This window comes from Microtus ochrogaster, unplaced genomic scaffold, assembly GCF_000317375.1.
Source record: "Microtus ochrogaster isolate Prairie Vole_2 unplaced genomic scaffold, MicOch1.0 UNK27, whole genome shotgun sequence".
NCBI classification, from domain to species: Eukaryota; Metazoa; Chordata; class Mammalia; order Rodentia; family Cricetidae; genus Microtus; species Microtus ochrogaster.
The window spans coordinates 355,508-368,515 of NW_004949125.1; the positions used below are offsets into that span (position 1 = coordinate 355,508).

The 13,008-nt window shown below is 55.0% G+C and overlaps 1 protein-coding gene across 3 annotated transcripts in view; it reads right to left on the reverse strand.

Moving 5' to 3' along the window:
- Window positions 1-13,002, reverse strand: part of Ttyh3 (tweety family member 3) — a 28,163-nt gene extending 15,161 nt beyond the window's left edge. For all 3 annotated transcript variants that reach the window (XM_026789710.1, XM_005367984.2, XM_013354076.2), the window contains exons 1-2: window positions 12,741-13,002; window positions 202-371 (exon numbers count right to left, since the gene is read on the reverse strand). In XM_026789710.1, coding sequence (XP_026645511.1) covers window positions 202-371; window positions 12,741-12,863 — 293 coding nt within the window. In that variant the 5' untranslated portion in view covers window positions 12,864-13,002. The remainder of the gene's footprint in view (window positions 1-201; window positions 372-12,740) is intronic.
- Window positions 13,003-13,008: the final 6 nt, after the last annotated feature.

A 13,008-nucleotide genomic window follows, 5' to 3' on the forward strand; every position in this document is an offset into this window, starting at 1 on the left:
CCCTACCCCTCACCCTCTTCAACCGAGGCCTTAATGGCCCCACCCGATCCTTTAGGCCCTGGGTCCCACCTTTTTCTTCCGGTCCCGCCCAGACTTCCCCGCCCCATTCTCTAGCCTCCCTAACCACACCCCCAAGGGACCCCGCCTCCAGCCCCTCCCTCCTGAACAGTCACAGGCTTGGGTCGGCCCTTTCCTGCTCACCTGCAGACCAACGTGGCGATGATGACGCACCAGGCGGTGCAGCAGCAGTCGGCTTCTAGGTGTTCGTCTGTCTTCCGCCGCCGGCAGCATAACCAGAAGGAATAGAAGAGCAGGAAAAGAAGGTCGAGGGCCAAGCAGGCCAGGGCGGCGGCCCCCAGCAGCAGTAGCGCCTGTGAGCAGGGTAGACAGAAGGGCGTTGGAGGGTGTGGGGCTAGGGCGCAGTCCCCTGTCAGCCCTTCTTCCCAAGGGCTCTGCATTTTTTTTTTTAAGTTTGCCTGACCACGTGCTTTCTCCAGTAAAGAAACTTCGGAAGCCACGTGTTGGGTGGCACATTCCTGTAACCCCAGAATTCAGGAAGCTGAAGCAGGAGAACTGCCGTGAGGTGGCATCCAGCCCCAGCTATACAGTGAGTTCAAAGCTATGGAATACACGACAGAACTCTATTTCAAAAAAACAAAACAAAACAAAAAAGCCAGGCAGTAGTGACACATGATTTTAATTCCAGCCCTCTGGAGGCAGAGGCTGGGGGCTCAAGGCCAGCCTGAACCTGTGAATTCAAGGACAGGCTCCAAAGCTACACAGAAAAACCATGTCTTAAAAAAAAGAACAACAACAACAACAAAAAAGGTGGAGCTGCAGAGATGGCTCTCAGTGGCCAAGAGCACTGACTGCTCTTCCCAGGTAGCAGGGTTCCATACCCTGCACCCACAGGTCAGCTCATAGTTGTCTGAAACACTACTGAAAGGTGACCTGGTGCCCTCTCCTGGCCTCTGAGGGTATGAGGCACAGCGTGGTGCAAAATACCCATGCACATAAAACAAAAATACATAATTTAAAAACAACAACAACAACAACAACAACAACAACAAAAAGCTGGGTCTGTAGATGGCTCAACAGATAAAAGTGCCTGCTACCAAGGCGGACACCGTGAGTTCAATCCCAGGACTCTCATGGTGGAAGGAGAGAACGCCCCTGACTCTCTAGCCGTACTCTGTGGAATATGCCCCCCCACCATGTGTCAGAGAAATAGAAAGGACAGGCTAGTAACCCTGCATTCTCTTAGGAGCCACATGACAGGAAATGTGGTCTCTGCTCACTTCCTGTGCAGGGTACGGAAGCAGGGTGTTGTTCAGCGTCAGTTACTGGTCAATGGGGCAGCAGAAGGATGCTGAAGAGTTACTTTTTCTGACATGACCCAGACTGTCCCCAGGCTCCCCGATTCTGCGCTTCTCCGGTCCCATTCCAACCTCTGCTCCTCCTCAGTCAGGGAGGGATTGCTGATGGCCCTGGGGCAGATGCGCCATCCTCGGGGCCAATGCCTGAGGAGCTAGAGAGGCAGAACAACCCTTTGCCTGGCCCCCCCCTTGGGACCACAGGCTGCTCCATCAACAACCCTGGCACCCAGTGGGCCATTTCCCAGGAGACAGTTGCCAGGCAGCAAAAGGATGGCTTTCCCTGTCCTCCCAGAAGCCAGCTGGCTCCCACACCTGGAGGCAGGCCTCCATACTTTCCATCTGGCCATGAAGGTGCTGCCTGCACGTCCAGTCAATGAAGGCCAAGAACTAGATTTCTGTAATCCAGAGCCATGGCGCTGCCCTGGAGGCTGATGGGCCACTGGAGATGAGACCTCTGCTTGTGGCATAGTGCAGAAAAAACCTCAGGGAAAGGCCAGCTCCACCTTGATGCTACAACCCATCCCCCACCAGCTTCACCCTGTCCCTCTACCCTGTACCCTGGGGCTACCCAGCAGTCTGAGTGCTGTGAGGCACCAGACACAGGCATCTTACTGTTTTTGCAGTGTACAGTATAGGCCCACCATCCCTGCACAGAGGGAATAGGTGCAGTAGGGGTGCCAGAGCTACCCTGTGAGCCCTAGTGCTTACATCAGAAAGGCCTCCAAAGCCCAGGACGACTGGCCCAGGAGTACACAGGGAGGTGGGGACAGGAGCATGCCAGTTTGCAGCAGGCAAGGCAGACAGAACCTAGGACACGCCTATACAGGGCACAGGCCAGTCACAGCATTCTCACACAGTGGCCATGAGTAATCACCAGCACACTTGAGCTACAATATCCCCTGGCTTTCGTCTGGATCTGTTGTCGCCTGCTTACACCTAGGCCTGGGCCAAAGGTGCCAACCCACTGCAGGTTCCCTCGTCACAAGTCAGAGGCAAAGGGGGGTACAAGCCTGTGAGAGCAACTGATCACTCTTTCCCTGGGGGCCAAAGATACCTGCACTTCCATGAACAGGGCCATCCTAGGGCTCCCCATGTCAACCAGTCCCAATTTGGGCCATACATCCAGAATGTACGTTTTCTCACTGGAGAGCAGTAGGGATGGGTCCCAGACACATGGCAGGCACCAGGCTTTGGCTTTGTGGCCAGGGCGGGCCTGTGCACCCAGTATTACTTGGTTGATGCTAAGACCACATCCTCCCATTTGCTAGAAGAGAAAACAGGTTTTATAAGATAAGTTCCAATCATGGCAGGATCTGGGGTGGGGGTGGCAATTCTGCTCACAAATGGCACTACTGTGTTGCAGAGGGCTGATGCTCACTTACAAAATGCCACAAGATGCCAGGGACATTCAGGGACCCAGCTGGCAACAGCCCCTGTACAGGGAGGTGATCTTGGCACTAAGCTTACTGAAGGGAAGGAGACAGGCCACGAATAGCTGAACGCTGGCTTGTGAGACGGCTCAGCAGGCAGAGGCTCTTGCTGTCAAGTCTGAAGACCCAAGTTCGATTCTCGAGAGCCACATGGTGGAAGGAGAGAACCAACTCCTACAAGTTGTCCTCTGACCTCCACACATACACCATGGCATGTAAGATGGGTGTACAAGACACACATGTACGACACATAAAGAAAAAGAAATAAAAAAGATGGGCATGTCAGGCCATCTGTAGTGAAGAGCAGCCAAGGTCAGTGTGTGAAACTGAGTCTGTGGAGTCCCCGGGGAAATACAGACTTGGGAATAAAGGCTTTGAGCTCCACCTTTGTGGGGAGCCCCTAGGAAAATCTACATGTCCTCAGACGGGTATGGGGGGAAAGCCAGGGAAAGCACACACCCTCGTCCACATTCAAACATTCTGGCCCTGTGTCCATACATCTGCTCACAGCTGCACCCACACACACCAGTGCCAATAGGTGCGGCTTTGTGAGCCCCAGGGCGTTTATGCTCTTATGGGTGTGCACGGCTTTAATACCAGCACTGGGGGCAGAGCAGTCGGATCTCTGTGAGTTTGAGGCCAGCCTAGGCTATATAGTGAGTTCCACTTAGGAGAGAGAGAAAGAGAGAGAGAGAGAGAGAGAGAGAGAGAGAGAGAGAGAGTGAGTGAGAGAGAGAGAGAGATAGCCCCTTAAGAAACCCGTCACCCCAAATCCCGTGAAGTAGTGACAGTCACAGCAGGTGTCTAGCATTCTCAATTTCTTACTCTTAGGGCAGCCAAGGGTTCATACCCATCTGTCCATGTTCTCCCTGATTCCACCCTGGTCTGGCCTTCTCTGGGAAGCCCTTTCTTTTTTTTTTTTTTATTTATTTTATTTATTTATTTATTTATTTATTATGTATACAATATTCTGTCTGTGTGTATGCCTGCAGGCTGGAAGAGGGCACCAGACCTCTTTACAGATGGTTGTGAGCCACCATGTGGTTGCCGGGAATTGAACTCAGGACCTTTGGAAGAGCAGGCAATGCTCTTAACCACTGAGCCATCTCTCCAGCCCCGATGGGGAGCCCTTTCTGAACATGTTTGTACCCTTCGTGCCTTGGGGTCAGCTTGCATATTGTCAGTGGATGGCTGGAAGGTGTTGCTAAGCTCACGGATGGGGCAGGAACGATACTAACATCGCTACTGAAAGCTAAGGGGAGACTATCCATTCAACTCAGGACTTGTGCTCAGAGAATGTGTTCAACCACAGCAGGGATAAATTGAGATCTCCGTTCCCCGAATTCCAAGAGGCCGGGGGAACTTTCTGGCTCCATCTATTCCTCCCAGATGGGGCCAACTGTAATGAGTGCTGAGGCCAGGGGCAGCCAGTAGGATCTGTCCCAGCTCCAGGAATGGAAGGGATAGCACCCTCTGATTTACACTGAGAAAAAACATGTCAGCATAGACACCTTGAGGCCCTGTGGGACAGCCGGCTGAGATAGCATGGCCTCCTCCTAGTCTCTGAGGCCAGATCCCCAGAACATGCTTCTGTGGGGGCACCAGGCCAATGTATTCACTGGCAGAGCAGCCACCACTGCCCACAGGCCATTGAGGATGATAATGGGAAATGCCACTCAGCATCTAGGCTCTGACCACATGGAATTTTCCGTCTATGGTAAAAGTGATCTAGAGGCTCGGGCGGGTGAGGCAGGCACCCATCCCTGTCCTAAGCTCCTGGCCGCAGTGTGGGCTGCAGGAACCAGGCTCTTAGTTAAGGTGGGTAGGGACAGCACCCTCCTTTCCAGCTCCCAGTGGCCTCCTATTGTGACTGTCCCAGCTCCCCAGGATGTAAATACCTGTGAACTCTCACACATGCAAAAGGCCAGAAGCATCTGGGTAGTCGTCTAGAGAGAGTGCACGGCCCCAGTAACATCTACTTTTCTGGATAGAGATGGGCTACCAGGGTCCAGTTTGCCTACTCGGAGTCACCGCAGCATCGCACCAGCTTTCTCCAAGGAGGGATAAGTCACCGAGTGGATCTAAGTTAATCAGGATGTAGGCTAGAGTGCATTCCTTCTGGGCCACCAGAGGGCTCCAAGGACCCCCAGCAGCACAGTTCAGCGGCCTTGGGAATCTTAAGTAGAAGTAGGTCTCAGACTGCCATTGTGGGGTCACAGGCTTCTGGCTGGGCACCTAGGAAAGCCAGGGCTCAAAGATGGCTTTGGGATCTAGAGACCAGGACGGGATCAGGGAGCAAAAAGGAATTCAGGGCACAAGGTTGGAACATGCACAGTATGGGTAAGAGAAGGCAGGGAAGCGGGACCCCCCCCCCCTTTCCTAGTACACAAAGCTTCTAATGGGAACCCTCCGTCTGCCAGAGGAAGAGACCACATATGGGGGAGGAGAGTTGTCCAGAAGGCTGGCTGGGTTAGGCTAAGACTCCACAGGCATCTTGGGCCAGAGTAAGGAAAGGGGAGGGCCCACCAGGCTGAGCCATGCCTCTGGATCACGAGGGACATGCAACTAGCTGAGCATGCACAGGGCTGGCTCAGCATATATAAGCCGCAGGCCTGGTTCCCCGAGTCTGAGGCTTGGGGGTCCCCAGATCACTGAGTAGGAACTTATCTGTGCCTCTAGACATCTAGCGCTGGCCAGGAAGCCCACTCTCACCCCCGCAGTGGGGATCTGGGGGTCCTGGATGGGCTGCCAGGGTGCTGAGCTGGCTACATGACCACGGACGCCCCCACCCCCAACACACTGGGCTGAGGAACCAGTGATGCCGGCCAGAAATTAAAAACAGATTTTCCACCAGGCCAGGCTTGGGTTTCACAAATTCCATAACAGTGAGTTCGTGGCAGGGCCTAGACAGAGTGTAGCGGATGGCTGCAGGATAGCGGGAGCCAGGGGAAGAAGGGGAGAGTGGGGGCCCAACTTACTACCACTGTCTCCCCACCCTGAGGTCTGAAGCCGAGACACCACAGCTGGGTAGTCATACACTAGTGTCCCTTTGGCCTCATTCTGGAGGTATCCGCTCAGATAAGCTGACAGGCCCCTCCTCGACCCTCATCTCAGGGAACCCTCCAGAAAGTGGTTCCATCTCCATTTCTAGCAGGACAAGTGGCTCCCAGCCCTGCGACACAGCTACCATCAGAGCTTCTCAGTTCTGGCTGCAGCAGCCACCCAACCCAGACCAACATCAGAAACCACTCAGGGACACGTGCACCCCCAGTTTGACAGGGCTATAGAAGTCCAGTATGGTCTGGTCTCTATGGTCACATGTCCAATCCCTTCGTGACCACATGAGGTACTTCCCATATCCCTGACCCCAAGGCCCTAACTACATAGCAAGGTCCCTTTTTTAAGCTTAAGCAGAACTGCCTGTGGGTGAGGGGTTGATGCAGAGCGGAACCACTACTGCTCCAAACCTGGGTTCGCTGGGAGACGCCAGGAGCCCTAATCCATGTGTCTAGTCCAAAGGCCTCTGCCTAGAGGGGACTACTAGGAGAAGGGGCTAGAAAACAGCAAACAGCTGCAGGAATGAACAATATAAGCCCCTTCAGAGAGGCAGCTGCCGTCCAGGGGTCAGGGCAACAAAGTGCACAGCTCCCCAGAGCATGACCGAGAGACAGCTCCAAGTGGCTAGATAAACTGGCATGGGCCCTGGTAGCAGGGTGCCAAATCAGGTGAGACAGGGTCCCTGACGGAGAGGGGAGAGGAAGGGGAAAGGTTGGCAGACAGTGCCACTTGCAAGCCCAGCGGGAAGCCAGAGGGAGGCGGGCATCCTCGGAGAAAGCTCACAATGGCCTTGGGGACATCTGACCCTGACTTCTACTCAGGAGCCTTTGGGTTTGATTTCTGTGGTTGTTTGGAGACAGGGTCACATGTAGCCCAGGCTGGCCTCGAACTCCCTATGTAGGGAAGGGTGGTCCTGATCCTTTGCCTTCACCTCCAAGGGCTGGGATTCCAGGTGTGCATCACTACCCTGGTTTCTGTGGTGCTGAACTTTGCACAGGCTGGGCAAACCTGCTACCAACTGAGCTACAGCCTCAGCACGATTTGCTGTTTTAATTTGATCATTCTATTTAAATTGACTATGTGTGGGGGAGGCATATATGCTACTATACACACACAGAAGTCAGAGGGTTCTTTTCTTCCCCTTCACATGGGGTCTGGGGACTGAGTTCAGGTCTTCAGGCTTGTGCAACAAGCGCTTTACCCCCACTGAACCATCTCATTGGCCCATTTGCTTGATTTTGAGACAGGGTATGTAGCCACACTGGTCTCAAATTCATGGTAGTCCTGCCTCGGCCTTCCAAATGCTAGGACTATAGGGAACAAACATGTACCACCATACCTCGATAGCAGAAGCCTTTCCTCCACTCTGAGACAGGGTTTTCTGTGTACCCTTGGCTGTTTTAGGACTCTGTAGACCAGGAGGACCTTGAATTCACAGAGTTCTGCCTGCCTCTGTTTCCCAAGTGCTGAGATTAAAACCATGTGCCACCACCTCCTGGCTAGCAGAAGCCTTCTTTTTTGTTTGTTTGTTTTTTAAGAGTTTCTCCGTGTAATAGATCTAGTTGCCCCAGAACTCTGTAGACCAGACTGCCCTTGATCAGAGAGATCCACCTGCCTCTGCCTCCCAAATGCTTGGGATTAAAGGTGTGTACTGCGCCACCACTGCCCAGCTGCACAAACCTTAAAGACTCCCTTCTTCTTGGGACTTCTGCAGGGCCGAGGACTGCATGACCAGAGATTCATAGTCTCATGTCCCCGGGGCTGATCCTGTCATTCTGAGGCTCCTAAAGCAGCAGCCACCGCATGGCTGAACACCAGGGCCAGATACAGTGGCATAGCATTTTCCAGGTCCAAGCAGTGAGGCCCTAGGACCCACCCCCCCAGTAGAGTGGATGTTATGGGCCAGAGTCAGTCTCAGCATCTCCTGGCTGTACTGATTCAGACTTGGTCCATGATTCTTCCCTAGGACTCAGTGTTGGTCATAATGCACAAACATGCACAGCCAGCTGGGCCTGGCAGGGATTTACCTGCCTCTTCCAGCCTAGGGCCCTTGCTCCTTGTACCATCATCTCCCACCCAGGGGTTGCTCTGGAAGCCTCCATCTAGATCTAAACCAGGAAGGGGGAGGAAGGCAGGGTGGTCGTGGTAGAAGTGGTTTGTATTTGACCTCCTTCTCTCCCTTGCAACTTCAGAATTCTGGCCAGCACCATGAAACGCTGGGGAAGCACCCAGAAGCACATGAGTGGCCATGTCTAAAGTACGCAGTATCTAAGCTCAGGCAGGCAACAAAGGCTGGAGGCATGGCTCAGTTGGGAGAACCCTTGCCTAGAAGGCATGAAGCCCTGGTTTCTATCTACTGTACCACACAGACCAGGGGTATGGATGCAGTGGAGACCAGGTCATCCTTAACATGCTGGGTTCAAGGCCAGCCCTTATGTGAGCCGGCTCTGAGTTCTGATATCCAGAACCAATAGGAAGCTGAATGCGGTAGTGTGCACTCCTGTGTATGGTGAGACGAGAGGCAAGGACAGGAGAATCCCCAGAAGCTTGCTGGCCACCAAGAGACCCTACTTCAAACACGGTCCAAAGCAAGGGCTGGCATCTAAGGTTGTCCCTCTGATCGTCATGTGCTCACCATGGTACATACATGCCTGCAATCACATACAGGGATGCACACACACACTGAACATGCACACATACATACCATATACATACACATCACACAACACACATATACACGATTCAAAAACAAAGCAAATAATTAAAAAAAAAAAGGAGACAAAGCTTGGGGTGTGGTTCAGCGGCAGACTACTTGCCTAGCATGCAGGAGGCCCTGAGTCTGAGCTCGAGCACGCGGAGGGGTGGTGAAAAGAAAGGAAGGAAGGAAAGGATGAACGAACGTGACATGGCAGTATGCAATACAACTCTGGTTTCAAGTGGCGTCATCCCAAAAATGCAAGTGCATGGACGGACTCCAGCTGGGTGGCTCCTTTGTCTTCGCATGGTCACACCCCCCCCATACACACCCGAGTGTCCCACAGACGTGCGCTGCCTGTATAAGCTGGAAACAGGCGATAAGGCTGCTTTTTCAGACAGAGCTCATTTCCTGAGTTGTCGGGAGGATGACAATGAACCCAGCCCTGCCCAGAGGACACAGCCAAGCTGCCAACCATGCCGCTGACCTTGTACATTGAGAGGCCCAACTCTTATGAGCTGAGGGACATTCAGCTGGAGCCTAGAAAGTAGTCTGTGAAACAGGATGGCCAGTACTCCTAGGCAGCATATTTCCCTGTGCCACGCAGGCAGAGGGTATACCTGCTTTCTCTGCCTCACACCTTTGCCTACTTTTCCCCCACCCTTTAAGACCCTTTCTCGAACCCTAACTATACCACCTGGGTCCCTCCCCCCCTCTAAGTCGATGTTGCTATATCTGGCTCAAACCCAGAGCCCTGTGCATGCTAGGCAAGCGCTCTACCACTAAGAGCATTCTCTACTCCCACCCGCTTTTACTAAGAGAAAAGATCAACTCAGTTGCTGGTTTTGAACTCATTCTGCAAGCTAGGCTAGCCTTGAACTTTCATTCTGGCGAGCAGCTGGGCTAACAGGTCTGTATCACCATGGCTGACTTCCCTTAAGTCTGATAGGAAATGGGTCCCACCCGCCAGCTAAACAGCAGGCCAAGTGCTACCAACTACATGAATGGCCAGCGCGCCGCTGGCCCACTGTATACCAAGCCTGGCCAGAGCACTGCACTGTGAGCTGGAGAGAAGCTGGTAAGTTCCACGCCTTGGCTGGCAGTTTCCATGGCAGGCTAGGTAATCACGGCTTCAGGAGCGCCCCCCCCCCCAGACCGCCAAGCCTTACAGCCAGCTCCTGCTCATGATCCCATCCCTACTCATAACAGTTCTCTGTCAGCAAACAGTTCCTGGCCTGCCTCGAACTGAGAGACAGCGAAGCCTGGAAGCAAAGAGTATGAATTTGACCCTGTACCTGAGGCAGCAGGGTCATGCTGGGTCACGAGGGCTGATGGAGGACAAGAAAACAGCTATTTCCTCCCACACCAGAATGAGGTCAGTAGGCTGTATCCAGGTGTCAATAATCTACTCGGAGAGGGGCCTGATGCCCAAACTTAGGGACTGCAGGCCGCCAGGACAGGCCCAAATGAAAATCAAGACTTCAGTCAGGACAGGATGGTTGCAGACCATGTCAGGTCCAAAGTCTCTGGGTCCTGTGCTGTCTGCCGCTAGGACTTCAGTTCCTCCCTGCAGGTGAAGGCACCTACCCACACAGACTATCTAAATTCCAAGTACCCCAGTGAGGCAAGGAGGTAGGGGAGCTGAGGCATGCTGGGGATGGCCTCATCCCAGAAGAGAGCAGTCAGCAGCTCCTGGGGACAGTCTGGCGAGAAACCAGCACAGAACTAGACAAGACTGGAGGAGCCCCTTCTGTCACGAAGATGCCATCGGCATCCATACAACTCAACCAGCGACTGACTCCCGGCGGCCCTTCCACTCGGCACCATTACAGGCTTCTAAGAAGGCACGCGTCACGCTCCGAGACCCCCGATCTCACCACTACAGGATGTGAACTCGTACCATCACCCGTGTAAAAGCTGCATGGCATGCTGAAGCTCTGCACCCTTGGAGCAGCCAGTCCAGCCCTGCTGGGTCTCCAGGACGGAGGATAAATGGTCCGAGGGAAGACTCTGCCCCCAGTGCTCCCTCAAGGAGGCTAAGCCTTAGTCTGGACACTACAGACAGCTACACAGCCCCGTGTGAAAGGAGGCGAGTACAGGCAGCTCCACACGGGGCTTGACTGGGAGTCTAATTGTGGGTTCCACCAAGTTCCAGACAGTGGGCCATGAATGGAGAAGAGAGCAAAGGACAGGCCTGGCATCCCCACGCTGGGAGACATAGAGGCTTCCTTCCCTAATGGGGCACAGTGCAGGTATGGGCAGGGTGGATAGCGGAGAGGGTACTCCAGGTCAAGATGGGTGAGAGGTCACTAGACACAGTGGGACAGGGCGGCCACCCCCACATGCGTGTATATACAACCCCACCCACAGAGTTTGCAACACCTCCCCAGGGAAGACGTGATGGAGCCTATGAGGATCCACTGCCCCTCTCCCTGCTCAGAAAGGAAGCTCCTGCCTTCCTCCCGACAGGTGACCCTGGACAACCATCACATTCCGGGATGAAGGGATGAAATGAAGCTCTGAGAGGCTGAGCAATTGCCTAAAACACCTGCTGAAAGAGGGCAGGGGCCCCATGCATATCCACAGCCCCACTTTAGGAGCGGAGGCGGTGGGGGATGGAGCCAGGCTGGGTTCCACACCGTGAATTATTCAGTGGCTAATTCTGCTCCTGGGAGAGGAGGCAGGAGGGAGAGTGAGTCAGAGGCCTCCCACAGCGGAGCCCAGAGCAGAGGAGCAAAAGCAGGCAGGACCAAGCTCAGCCAGGGCCACGGGGCTGAGGACCCATGGAGCTGAGGGCCTGGGCTTCAGATTCCCAAGGGCTGCAGGCACTGGGCCCTCACCCTCTCCGTCACAACTGTGCCAACAAAGCAACAGCAAGTTCAAGTCTGCAGCAGGAGCAGGTGGCAGCCCACTGACCACAGGAAATGCTACACAGGTAGCCCCAGGTGTCGGTGGACCATCAGAAATGACAATCAGGTAAACCCTAAGTAGGCAACTTTCTAAGAATAGCTCACACAGTTCTTCCAGGAAGGAGGGTGACAACACCGTCACACAGTAAGAGAAGCACATGTGTTTCCCCAACCCCCACCCAGGGCTTATCTTCCCCAAAATATCCCCAGGTGGGCTCAGATCTCCTTCCCCCTTGCTGCCTCTCCAGGCTCAAGCTTGGTCTAAGCCCTCGATCCTCGTCTTAGGAATGCCGATCCTCGTCTTAGGAATGCCGTCAGCAGCTGGAGCTGGGCTCAGGGTGGCATCAGGTGGGATCAGGGAGTGGGAGCAGGGGCAACCCTGTGCTCTCACCCTGAACTTCTCAATAGGATGAGGGTGGCTGCAGAGAGAGATGTGACACAGTCCCGGGATCATGATTCGCAGGCTGTGGTCCAGGGACACCTCTGAGGTGCTGGGGGACCAGGTGGCTGACTACTCTGTTTCTAGAATCCAGAGTGGGAAGGAAAAGCCCACAGCCTGGTCCCCCTGCTCTGAACTCAAATGACAGTGGTTCAGTAAGTGGGGGTGGTGCTGGGACTTGGCAAGATGCCAGGCTTAGGGCTTCGCAGGGAGAGGGCTGCCAAGTGCCCCATGGCCCCCAGCCCAGACTGAGGCCCACTTCACCCCACTTCAAGCCAGGCCTCATTTCCCACCCTGGGTTGAAAGACTGCTGGCACCCTGGTTTCCCACAACCGCAGGACACCCTGTGTACATCCCACAGGCTGACCATGAAGCAAGGGGTCATTAGCAGCCACGGAGGGCTGGCCATGGCCCAGGTTACTCACCCACCAACAGCCTGGCACTGGGATTCCCTAGCTGGGGGAAGAGGTGAGGAATCCCCTTCTGCCTGAACCCAGGGTTCCAGCCTCAGCTAGCGGGGGCTCTCTGCTGGGGAGCAGCTGATCGCCCAAAGAATGGAGACGAGCCTGGCAGGAACCCATAGGATCCGAAGGGGTCCATGAGGGGAGGGAGGCGGCTCCACCAATCCAGATAGGAGGCCCTGGTGACACGGAGGGACTGAACACCTTCTAAAGGGGGGGGGGATTGTGGCTCGACGTTAACCCCTGGAGAGGACCAGAGGGGACCCCCTAGAAGGAAAGGGCCAAGACCCCACATAGAGATGCGGAGGTTCCAGTCCCTCGGGAGGGGCCCAGACCCAGGACTCCTGATCCCGCACCCAGGGGCGCGCGTCACCTGCTGGTAGTCCGCGTCCTCGGGCCGGAACTGGCTGCTGGTGGCCTCCCACCGCAGGTCGAAGTGCGGCAGCCGGTGCAGGAGGTTCACCCACCAGGGCGCCGCGTAGCTAACCCCGGCCATGGCGGGCGGCCGCGGGCGCTGCGCCGGGCTTCTCTCGCTGCCCGGTGCTTTGGGCTCAGGGACCCGCCGACGCCTGATCAGCTGCCCGCATTGTGCCCGCTATCGTGGGCCCTGGCCCGGCCCGGCTCGGCCCGGCTCGGCCCGG